This window comes from Bactrocera oleae, chromosome 4 (genome assembly GCF_042242935.1).
Source record: "Bactrocera oleae isolate idBacOlea1 chromosome 4, idBacOlea1, whole genome shotgun sequence".
In the NCBI taxonomy this organism is placed as follows: domain Eukaryota; kingdom Metazoa; phylum Arthropoda; class Insecta; order Diptera; family Tephritidae; genus Bactrocera; species Bactrocera oleae.
Genome location: NC_091538.1, coordinates 30677650 through 30690900, shown reverse-complemented (window position 1 = coordinate 30690900; position 13251 = coordinate 30677650). Strand labels below are relative to the sequence as shown.

Genomic DNA, 13251 nt, shown 5'->3' with positions numbered 1-13251 from the left:
CCAAAATGGCCTTCAACTTTGCGTATATATAAACATGATTTACTAGAGCAGGGAGTGAAATAATTTTTCAATAGTGCGGCGTTGAGTTTTTTGTTATATTATATTTGCGTCCATTCTGTTCAAGTCATATAGTGACTTGGGAATCCTCAGTTCTCGTTTCGAAGCTCGTCAATAAAACCTTCAGACTGCCTAATGTACACCTCATCACGTAAGCCACCATTGAGATGAGCAGATGATACGTCAATTTGGTGTATGTACATTCCATGCTCAACTGCCAAAGCTATAACCAGTCTAATTGTGGATTTCTGGAGCCACATCTTGTTGTTGAATTTCAGTAGAAGGCAGACCGTCGGTAACGGCTTCATGTTCCACTCCTAGAAGTTCATTGAAGTAATCACTTTGTCACTTTCACTTTACTTTCAATCGCACACATACTTCCTCGGCCCATAACCTATTAAGCGTGTTGCTTTAGCAAAGTTTTATTATTGACTAAAGAAAAAGAGAATACAATGCATGCTGCGCACAGGCAGCGAATATGTATAAAGAATAAGCGTGGATCACGCGCGAAAATTCAAACGGTGCGTACACATCTCTATGTATGTTTATATACCTATATGTGTATGTTGCCCGCAGGTAACTATTTAACGAAGAGTAGAAATATAAAGTGATATACATACAATATAATATTATATTTCCAACATTTATTTTATTATCAAGCTGATATTAACATGTTAGGAAGAGCAGAATCAAATATCCCTGAATAAAATAAGGAGCCGGTCAAAACAGTTCTCAACCGAATTTTTGCAAAGTACTTGAGTCGCAATGTGGATGGGACACATAGAAAACAAGTAGAGGCCATTCCTACTTTCATGATAACATTTTATACTCTTGCACCTTGCAAGGCTCAAGCCCGGGAAATCCTTTCAGGCGATGACAAAACTTTATAATAAAAAAGTGAGGAAGGGTTAAGTTCGGGTGTAACTGAACATGTCATACTCTTGCAACTTACAAGGAACAAAGGCGGAGGAAAATCTTCTGGTTTTGGCAAAACTTTATATCAGACTAAGGAAAGTATCGCCGTGATTCCATCCATTTAGGGAAAGAGGATACACTGTTATTAGAAAAAGGTTCTTTCTGAATTTCATTAAGATTGCCTACATATTCGCCGATAGATGTAATATAAAGAAAGCCGGAGCTTCGAAAATATTAGTTAGGTATTAGTTAATTCCAACCTTTTGGAATTATTGACTCACCACTCACTAAGTGTATAATAATAAAATGTGTATTAAAAATAGGCGGGAATCTTCACGTTGACGAGGTATCTGCTTCGAATCTGATACGCGGCGGGAATCTTCACGATGACGAGGTGTCTGCTTCGAGCTTGATACGCAAAAAGAGCCCAGCCGCTTCCAGTGTTTTGGTTTTGTTGATGGTTGGTGGGGATATCCTGGGTGAGGTGATGTGGTGAATGTTGCTGATGTGTGATGTAGATTGTGTTAGTTGATGTGGGAGGTATGTTGGTGTGTACGTTTTCGGGACGATGTAGGCTCATTTAGCCAACTTGGCCCCTCTAGGCGAATATTAGCCTAGCAGACGCTGAACTTGTTGCAGCGTGTAGACGACGCTGCTCAGCCCAGTGGCACGGCGGGGTGGTGACCGAAGCTGGCTACGGCGCATAATTGCTTCGTTGCGTGGGCGCCAGGAACGCGGCTCCGGAGGGGGGGCCAATCGGCGAGGTCGTGCTGATGCGTGTCTGGGGAGTCGCCTGACTACGCCGCGGCGGTGGGAGGCAGTTAGTCGACCACTGTCGCGCCTCGCGGTACGGTGAAGGAGTGTGTGATGTTGCTCACCGCACATCTGACAAAGGCCCCTTGACTCACATGCGGTTGTTGCACGGGTGTGCGCCAGACAATTCAGGCAGTGGCCATGTGCCTGGGCGATTTGCTGTCGTTGGACTGGTGGCATACCTTCAAATATGCCGCAATGTTGCAACCGGTGTGGGCGACGACATAGCGGGCATCGGAGGCGTTGCTGCTCCGCGGACAGCGATGTTGACGGGGTTAGTGGCCGCGTGCCACTACGAGGAGCGATTGGAGGAACTGTGGTAACCGTAGTTCGTGGTGCAGGATTTGCCCCAGGGCGTGGCACATTAACGGCCGAAGTATTGCTGGCGTTGATGTTGGTGCATTTCCGTCCATAATAATCTATATGGGAAAAAGTTATTTAGATTATTTAGTTGGAAATTTGGGCCACGTTAAGTGGCATAAATGGGTCGTTTGTTCGATCGACCTTTTACCGGATTTAGGTTTTTTTGATTTATTCATTTTAGCGGTTTTTGGTTCTTATCGGGTTATTATTTACGTTTGTTCGGTATTATCGGCTGTGGGTAAAAAGCATAGCTTTACGAGCGGTCTAGCTAGTGTTCCGGTTTGCGTACGGAGATCGACTACTCGGATGTGACCGTCGGAACCATGGTGAAGGTTTTATATGCGGTCAAGCCGCCATTCAGTAGGGGGGAGACAATCATCGTGTACTAGCACGCAATCTCCAAGCTTCGGCGCCTTTTCTGGAGCTTCCCAGCGGTACCTCTTGTGGAGGTCCTTTAGATAATCTTCTTTCCATCGGCGGCTAAAATTGTGATGGAGAATTTTGAATCTTTCCCATCGGTTTAATGAGGATAGCGACTCCACGTCTGGCTCAGGTATGGCCAGAATGGGTGCTCCTTTGAGAAAATGCCCAGGAGTTAGGGCAGTGAAATCGGAGGGATCTTGCGAGAGGATTGTGATTGGCCGTGAATTGAGTACGGCTTCAATTCGAATTAATAAGGTCGAGAATTCTTCATAATTAAACTTGCAGTTTCCAGCTACTTTTTTGAAGTGGGATTTGAAGCTTTTTACAGCTGATTCCCATAAAACACCCATATGAGAAGCGCTTGGGGGGGATAAACTGCCAATTAATGCCTTGGGATGCGTACTTCTGTACAATCTCAGGTGAGACTTGTTTGATAAAGTCCACAAACTGTTTCTCAGTGGCTCTTTTGGCTCCAATAAACGTTTTGCCGTTGACACTCATTATTTTTGAGGGAAAACCACGCCGTCCGACGAAGCGAGCGAATGCCGCGAGAAAAGCCTCTGTCGTCAGATTTGTACATAGCTCAAGGTGAACAGCTTTTGTCGTAAAACAAACAAAAACTGCCACTTTCATTAAAGTGGGAGACCTTAACATTGAAGCCTTTATCTGGAAAGGCCCAGCAAAATCGACCCATGTTGTTGTGAAGGGCAGAGCAAAGTTGCAGCGTTCAGGTGGAAGTGCTGCCATTATCTGCGTTCGCATTTTTTGCTTGTACGTTGTGCAAACTTTCCACAGGTAAATGCACTTCTTTTTTTGAGGCTTAAGACGGGGAATATAAAACTCTAGGCGGACTATTTGTTGCATGAAGCGGTGCTCGGCATGTAGCATCAGTATGTGGACATAATGCATATATAATGTGGCAAGCCGTGCTTTTTCTGGTATGATTATGGGATGTCGTGCGTTGTCTGTCAGGCTGGAGTTGACAAGCCGACCATTCGCACGAAGCAAACCCTTTGTGTCCAGAAATGGATTTAGTACTAAAAGTTGTTTTAGTGGTAGTCGTACGACATACCGACCATTATCTGATCTAGTAGTTGTGGCTTTGTAAAAGTCTTCACAATACTGATCTTCAGGGGTTGTGATTGATATGGCGGGGAGCTCTTCTAACTCCCAAAATTTCTTTAATTGTGAATTGAGGTATTCGTTTGAGATTTCCTCAACCTGAGTGGTCATGGTGGTAACTGGTTCCGAAACTAGTCCACCTAGTATTTTGTGCCAATAGTGTATTTAAAATTTTCTCAATACCTTCGAGTATTATCTGTGGTATGAGATCGCTGCCTAATAGAAGGTCTATTTGAGCGGGAGTGTTGTTGTTGGGATCTGCTAGCTTTAGGTGTGAAACCTTTTGCCAATGCTTGCTATTTATGTGATAGCTTGGAAGCATATTTGTAAGTTGCGGTAAGACTATAGCTTCTGCTTGTATATGCTTATCCGCTTGGGGGGAAATTAGGGTAATGGGGCAGATTTTATTTGAGTTTTGTACTACTCTTCCACCCGTTCCCGTGATTTCAAAATTGGCTAGTTTTGTTGGCAGTTGTAGCCTATTTTGAGCCCTAGACGCTATGAAAGATCGTTGTGATGCTTGGTCTATTAAGGCCCTAAGTTTAAACAGTTCTCCTCGGTGTTCGATGGAGACAACTGCTGTGGGTAGTAGTACTCTACTTTGGTTTTCGCTGTGTAGCGTTTGGGGTTTTAATGCCTTTGAGCAGCATGGTGCTTCTTGGCAATTTTCGGGATTTGCTGTTGCAACTAAACCCGTGGCTCTTTTCATATTTGCGCTGTTTAGGGATGAGCTGGAAAATGTGCTGTAATGCAGCATTGAACGATGACGTTTATGACAATAAACGCAATTAAATTTGCTTTCGCGCTCTTTAAGTGTATGTGCTTGTGATAGGCAATTTTTACAAAGTCTTTTTGTTTTTACAAAATTGTTTCGGTCGATAATATTCAATTTTTTGAATCTCTCGCAAGATTTGAGCTTATGCCCTCCTGTACATAGTTCGCATGACGTTTGTTTGTACTGTTCGGATGTGAGCGTTTGATTTCTGAAGAAGCTTCTATTTATATTGTTGTTGATACTGGCTTGGGGTCTGTGGAAGCTTCTATTTAGGTCGTATTGAACGGTTTTCGTTCTGACCATTTTTTTATCTACCCTTTCAGCGATTTCGTACTGGGTAGTTAGAAAATCTTTCATTTGTTGCCACGTGGGGCATTTCTTTCGTGATGAGAGCGATTGCTCCCATAAAAGTAACGATTTTTCTGGTAATGCGGCAGTGCATATGTTTACCAGTATAGGGTCCCAGCTGTCTGTGGGAATATTTTGTGTCGATAAAACCGACAAACAGTGGATTGTAGTCTTATAAACTCTTCACTTGTTTCTTTTTGAATCTTAGGCGGGTTTTATTAGTGTTGTTACTTGGTTATCGACCAATATTCTTTCATTTTCACATCTGGATTTTAGAGCTTCCCAAGCCAAATTGAAATTATCGTCATTTAGTGCGAACTGTTTTACTATAACGCCTGCTTGACCTTTTATAACGAAAAACCGTTTATTGTAATATACATGTACATTCATACACATACATATATACGACAGATATATATATGTATATAATATATAATAATTGACTACCTGCTTACCTCCGTGTATTCAAACACAATATACAAAAACAAAAAACCCAAATTTAAGTATTTCAATACTTACAAATTTTTCCGGCAAGACCCCTTAATCGATGGCATGTGTTCAAAAGTAAACAGCTACCTCCCCGATCTTTCTCGCATTTTCTCTGCAAGGAGCCTAACACTCTCTCCGACTAAATCCACAGCGACCATCTTCACAAATTGGACGAAGGAGTACAGACTGGACCTGAATATTTCAGTCGATGGCACAAAAATTCCGACAGTAAATAATCCTAAAATTTTAGGCGTCACTTTGGACAGTCTGTGCTCTTTCACTCCTCACACGACCGCGATAACTGCTAAAGTACAGAGCCGCAACAAAATCCTCAAGTCGCTTGCCGGCAGCTCTTGGGGAAAAGACAAAGAAACGTTGTTGGCAACATACAAGGCAATCGGCCGGCCGGTCCTAAACTATGCAGCCCCAATATGGTCGCCTGGTTGCAGTGACACGCAGAAGAAGAAGCTTCACACCTGTCAGAACACTGCACTCCGAACTATCACGGGATGCCTCTTGATGTCTCCAATCGAACACCTACATAGTGAGGCCCGTATGCTTCAGGTTAAGGAACACAACGAACTCCTCTTCAAGCAGTTTCTACTAGGGTGTTTTCGTAGAAACCACCCCTGTAGTCGCCTGACTTTAGCGGAGCCGCCTCCTAGGAACATCAAGAGGTCTTTCCTTGACTACGTCGACGACATTAGACAGTACGCCGACCGGACTTCGGACGCAACGAACTTCAGACAGGCACTGATCGCCATTCACAGTGGAGCCATCAACACCTTCACAGACTCCCTCTCAGTGAATGGCGTAATAGGAGTCAAACCACCACCCATAGCAGACATAGAGCTCGAGTTGCCTCGCGAAACCAGAGTGACCCTCGCGCAACTTCGTTCCTATATACTATATCAGGTTAAACTCCTACTTATCCAGAATAGACCCCGACATACTAAACACATGTCCTGCGTGCAATGAGTCTCCGCATGACACTAACCACCTCTTTGCATGCCCAACAAACTCCACCCATCTAACACCCTTCTCCCTATGGTCCGACCCCGTCGAAACAGCTCGTTTCGTGGGCATCCCGTTAGATGACCTCGACGACAACGAATCTGGAATTTATCACCCAAACGGGGACTAGGTAACCGTTACAACAACAACAACCAATTTGGCACCCGTTACCAAGATATTGAACGGTTTTTTGATGTTTTATTACAGTTTTTTGTACAAAATATAAGCTGTAAATTGCAATGAATATACATATGTATGTGCATAAATATAAGAAAAGGAATCGAATGGACTCACTTTGATTTCCTCCAAGGGCTTTTGGGGTAATATATGTATTTGCGAGTGTATAATTAGTTACGTGTATGTACGTCTATGTGTTCTTCTGTGTTTCTTTTCGATTCCTTTGTCCTCTGTTGTTTCTGATTTTGTGTGCTAGGTGTTGCCTTTGTGTATTTCTTTTTGTTAATTCGCGCCCGTATGTGTTGTTTGTATAAACTTTGGGATTATTTTCGCGCCCGTTTTGTGTTTATTGTTGTTATTTGTATGTAAATTAATATTTATTTTAAACTTTTATCTCTCTGTTTTTTTTGGTTTTGTCACACCACTTTTTAGCCACTCTTTATTTTATGTTGTTAATATGCACATAAGTGGTTTTTTTTTGTTTTGATTTATATATATATTATATATATTATATATATATATATATATTTATTTTTATTTTTTTTTAATTTTTTTTTTCGGAAAACACACTCACTAAGTGTATAATAATAAAATGTGTATAAAAAATAGGCGGGAATCTTCACGTTGACGAGGTGTCTGCTTCGAATCTGGTACGCGGCAGGAATCTTCACGATGACGAGGTGTCTGCTTCGAACTTGATACGCAAAAAGAGCCCAGCGCTTCCAGTGTTTTGGTTTTGTTAATGGTTGGTGGGGTGATCGGCCGGTGTGTTGGATATCCTGGGTGGTAGTGTCGTTGGGTGAGGTGGTGAATGTTGCGAAAGGTGATGTGGTGAATGTTGCTGATGTGTGATACAGATTGTGTTAGTTGATGTGGGAGGTGTGTTGGTGTGTACGTTTTCGGTAGCCAGGTATATGGGGGCTTAGGGAAGTGTTGACCTGAAGGGATGATAAAATGACTTCTTCTCAGCACGTTTGGTTGATATATCTTAAGCGGTTTGAAAGAAATGCACATTGAACCATTTTGTTTTGGCTTCGCCCCTCTACTTAGCAATAACAATTCAGAAGCAGTAAACATAAAATTAAGGGATAGTGAAAATGTTGCGGACCCAAGGAATGGTTACCATTCGACACCTCCCTTTGTAAATGAGCGAAAGCTCATCAAGTAAATACGCTAGAAGCATTAAATTTCACATCCTGAATGCACCGAAGAGCTTCATAGGAGCCCGTTGTTGTTGTAGCGACAGTAAAACACCTGAGTTGACAGTTCCTGGCCGGTTCCGGTCCCGGTTACTTAGATTCGACTATCGTTGGAACGGGATAGGTGACAAAATCGGTCAATGAGCATGGCACTGTTCACCTTTCGACGAAATTCCATTCCACAGAAACTACTATTAATATTAATAAAATCCGGTTCATAACATTTTAAAAACGAACAAAATCGGGCAAAAACCATAGCTACTTTCCTTAAAACAAAATTATAAATTTTATCTAATTATTTCACTGAACTGTGCACAAATCATGCTACAATCAATATTTCGGGAAATATAGTGTCTTTAAGATTTGCTTCTAATGACAAAAAATTGTCAAAATGGGAATATAACTGTTCATTGGAGAGCATCCTTTCCTGTTAATAGTATGCCGGTATGTCAAAAATAATATTGAGAGCGCATACTCTTCTAAGCACAGTGTATATTTGTGCCTAAAATGGATAATATTGGGTTAAAACATGCCTTATCTCCCAAATATGTAACTAATATAAGCATAAGAGGTAGTAGGCAAAATGCAGATAAAGAAACAAAAAACAGGGTTCGATGGCGAGTTCAAAATGTCGAATTTGAAAAAGAATGACACATATTGTACAAGGCTATGCTGAATCGTAAAACAAGAGCATCTACCAAACTCTACGAAGAACTCAGAAAGTTTGAAAAACGTATTCACACAAATAAAATAGAGACAAATTACCAAAACATTTTTCGAAACTCTCCAAGCGATTTACAATTAATCAAAGAAACTCTCGGTAATTTTACAATAGCATCAACAACGGACGAGCGGATTTTAACCACTAAACATTATACTGAATGGAAACACAGGGTAACCTGCTAACTGAAACACAAGGGATCGTAGGTAGTTGGGTAGAACATTTCGACATCAGATATTTATAATAAAAGAACTTCTTGAAAAAACTCAGGGAAATATAACGAAATTTCACCTGTTTATAGATTTCAAGGCGGCATACGATAGTATGAATACATCGCTACTCTATGAGGCATTGTATGAGTTTGGTACAACCAATAAATTAGTAAATCTTATTAAAGCTAGAATTTTGAACGTAAGAAATGTGATACCAATTGGAAACTCTATATCAAATTTATTTATTTTTAAAAAACAGCATACGACAAGGGGATAGACTTTTATGTCTACTATTTAATTAACGCACAATATTTTTCAAATCGACTCAAATTTTGGCTTACGATGACCATACAGACATCATTGTGACATCTATTGACGATTTAAAACCTGCATTTATACAAATAAAAAAATCTGTAATTATGATTATGGGTCTTACAATAAACGAAGAAAAAACGAAAGTATTAATATCTTCAACGGCGAAATCAGTGCACCACAGTACCTGACAAAACTTAAACTTAATATGATTAAACCCGTTCCCACGACAATCGGGTCTACGTAACCGGAACGGACCCGGATTTTATCCGGCCAAGGACTGTCAACTCGGCAGAATTCTGCCGCTACAACAACAACGGGAGTAAATATTGTATAATATATATGAACCATATATTTTCAGAAATAAACCAAAAAATAATATCCGTTAATAAATGCTATTTCGCACCCTCGATAGGTCGGTGAAAATTTCAATATACTGCACACTGATTGTTCCTGTGCTAACATACGACAGTGAAACCTGGACTTTAACTTTAAAATGATTGGAGCAAATTCTTAGACCCCTATTACGGTTTTCAACCAAACTGCATTTTAGTTGAATTTTTTGAATTCGGTCTATAGTCTTAGACTCACTTAGTTTCATAGTTAAAGTAATCCTTTCACCCTTTCGTCTAATAATGAATGTTGAATTCTTTCGCAACATTTTGTAGTATTAAGTTTTGCCAACAACTGAAAGTGTTACCCGGCTTTGATCTTTCTTACTTGGTTAATATAAAGTTTCCGATTAACGGCATTTTGTGGGCGTGGCAATAGTTCAATTCTAGCCAAGGAACACATATTTGATAATGAAACAGCTACAAAATTGTATGCGAAAAAGCAAAACTTACTAATTCAGTTATTTTAAAATGGACATTTTGTTTTGATTTATATTACGACAAAAATGTTGGGGTCAAAACTGAGTGCTACACATACGAAAAAGCCTTCGTGAGCACTTAAAACCATTGGAACTTCAAAACACCAAATAAGTTAAAGTTTTATTGACTCTTTTGTTCGAAACATTTCCTACGGTCTTTTATATTTAATGATTAATCAAAATAAGCTTCTTGGGTCGATGCTTCAACGGTTGAATCCAAATGTGTTAACTACAAATGTTAGCAGTGATCATTGGTTAAGCGAAAGTTTGTCCGATCAAATTTTATTATATCAAATTATATTTGTATATCGAACGAATATATCTGATACCTAAGAGCAAAGCCGCAGACTTTATTGAATATTTTACAAATAGATTTAGTGGTCTCAATAAAAATTAAATTTCCATTGAAGATATTGCTTTTCTAAAAAAGCTAAATAAGAAAGCTGTGCATATGTATATTTATTTTATACAATATTTAATAAATAAGCTTAGTTTTCAACATATTTTTTCTTTGATATACTACAAGTATAATAATATTTAGAACATTTTATTAAGCCCTGGTAAGTGCAATAACTCGACATAACAATTATCTCGGGTTTTATACTCTTACAACAGAGTATAATAGTTTTGTTGACCTAACGGTTGTTTGTATCACCTAAAACTAATCGAGTTAGAAAGTACGAGTTGATATCCGGGTGACTGCCTGTCCGCCCATCTGTCCGTTTGTGCAAGCTGTAACTTCAGCAAATGGAGATATCTTCATTATACTTGGTACACATGTTTCTTGGCACCATAAAAAGGTTGGTATTGCTACTACTGTCACGCCCACAAAACGAAATCAATTGAAAACCAATAAATTGCCACAACTAAGGTCCACAATATGATATAAGGCTCTTTTTGGTATAAGGAATCGCATTAGAGAGGGGCATCTGTACTTTAAACAATTTTGGAAAAGGTTTAATGTACATATCTCCATTTCACTCCCGACAAATCTTTTTAGCACCCCTACCGACAATATCTTAGTCCGTTCCCACGACAGTCGGGTCTACGTAACCGGAACGGACCCGGATTTATTCCGGCCAAGGACTGTCAACTCGATACCATTCCTCGAAATTACTTCAGGAATGTTTTCTGCCGCTATTGCAACAATAACAGCGCGAAAATGGGTGAAATCAGATGATAACCACGCCCACTCTACATATAACGGTTTATTTAAAAAATACTAAAATGGCGATTATAGAAATTCGGAGAACCCCTTCTTGATAATAAAATGCCTGTATGTCGAAAATTAATTGAAGCGGTTTATAATAATAATGAATCTTTGTGCGTAAAATGGATAAAATTGGGTGAAAACTTGCCCTAGCTTCCATATAACTAATATCGAAATTCTCAAATATCTAGTTTACTCCTTTTATATTGGTGATGGTATGTGAGGTACCTTAATGAATGTAAGTTAATAAAATACAAATTTGATTGTAATCCAATCACGATTTTGTAAAATAATGACTGTTGAGTTCTATCGTAATATTGATATAAATTTTACCAACACTTGAAGGTATTTAGCTGGCTTTGATCCTTGCAAGTTGCAAGAGTGTAAAATGTTTGGTTTCGTCCGAACTTAGCCCTTCCTTACTTGTAATTAGTTACGGTTACTTAGTAAGAATTGTGGCTATATAAAAATTTGTGACATATAGCCACAAAAGTCTGCGTTCACCCGACACATTTTTTTAAATAAAGTAAAAACACAATGTAAATAGGTAATTCAGTTCAAATTTTCTACATGTATTTCTTCTTTGAATTTTTAAGTTCAAAATGCAAAAACAAAAATGTATACTCCTATTTTAATTTTTGTGATAACGGGATTTTAGTGTAAGAATTGGAAATACCGTTACTTTTCATGAATTTGTTCGTTCTTTTTGCGTAGATTCTATTGTGTTTTAATATAATTAGTCGTTTAAAGAGCTCGTGACGAGTTTTAATAAAAATGGAAGCCAAAGGAAAAGAAATTAGTCTGTCGGAAAGAAAAATTATCATTAAGTTGTGGAAAGTTGGCGAAAGTTTCAGTAGAATTGGGCAAACTTTTGGAAGAACGTATTCTTCTATCCAGCGCGTCGTAAACAATTTAAAAAAAAAAACGGAATTTTAACGTAAAAACCGCGATCTGGCCGTTCGAAAATATTATCAGCCCGGGAAGAACGGAAAATAATAAATATGGTAAAAGTTAACCCTCGAATTACATCCACAAAGATTGTTGAAAACGTAAATATAACCATTAACAAGTAAGGAAGGGCTAAGTTCGGATGTAACCGAACATTTTATACTCTCGCAAAGTCAAGTAGTATACTCGTTTGAGATTTCTTTGTGGATTGACTGATATTTTCGGTAGAAGGTCAACTATAGGCACTGGGGTCCACATATTTAGTACTTAGGGGCTTAAACAGTTTTGGTTCGATTTAGACAACTTTTGGCCACGAGGTGGCATACTTTAATCGTATTATTCACGCAAAGTTTTATCTCGATACAGTCATTGTTACCTGATTTGCATAGTGGAAAGTGAAAGAATCAGATGGAATTTAAAATGGTGTTATATGGGAAGTAGGCGTGGTTGTAGTCCGATTTCGCCCATTTTCGCACTATGACAAACATGAAAAGAACGTTATGCACCGAATTTGGTTGAAATCGGTTAAGCAGATCTCAAGATATGGGTTTTCACCTAAAAGTGGGCTGTGCCACGCCCACTGTCTAATTTTGAACGCGGTTCCTATAAAGTCATCTCATACCATCCCAGAGATAAAATTTAATGTCTCTGGCGTGTTTAGTGCTTGATTTATCGCGCTTTTAGTAGTTTTTAACAGTACCGTTATATGGGGAGTGGGCGGAGTTGCCACCCGATTTCAACTATTTTCACACCGTCAATAGAATTGCTAAAAACATTTGCTTCCAGTGAATTTTGTTATTATAGCATTAGCGGTTTAGGAGATATGCACATTAAACCTATTAGAGGCGGGACCACGCCCACTTAAAAAAAAAGTTTAACTGCAGATACCCCTCCCTAATGTGATCCTGTGTACCAAATAACAGTCTTGTATCTTATTGCGGAGCTTAGTTATGGCAATTTATTTGTTTTTGATTAATGGCGTTTTGTGGGCGTGGCAGTGGTCCGATTACGCCCATCTGCAATACCAACCGTCTCACGGTACCAAGAAACATGTCTACCAAGTTTCATAAAGATATCTCAATTTTTACTGAAGTTAGAGTTTGCACGGACGAACGGACGGACAGACAGTCACCCGGATTTCAACTCGTCTCTTCATCCTGATCATTTATATATATATAACCCTATATCTAACTCGATTAGTTTTAGGTGATACAAACAACCGTTAGGTGAACAAAACTATTATACTCTGTAGCACCAGGTTGCGAGAGTATAAAAACAATTT

The 13251-nt window shown here is 39.3% G+C and overlaps 1 protein-coding gene across 7 annotated transcripts in view; it reads right to left on the bottom strand.

Annotated features, from left to right (window-relative positions):
• Nucleotides 1–13251, bottom strand: part of IntS1 (integrator complex subunit 1) — a 107327-nt gene that overhangs the window by 89449 nt on the left and 4627 nt on the right. The window contains exon 2 of one of the 7 annotated variants that reach the window (XM_070109061.1): nt 1267–2204. The exons of 5 other annotated variants lie outside the window; for them this stretch is intronic. In XM_070109061.1, the coding sequence (XP_069965162.1) occupies nt 1582–2204 (623 nt within the window). In that variant the 3' untranslated portion in view covers nt 1267–1581. Of the gene's footprint in view, nt 1–1266; nt 2205–5610; nt 7435–13251 lie in introns of those variants that run through there. One more of the 7 variants, XM_036358977.2, reaches the window with a different exon arrangement.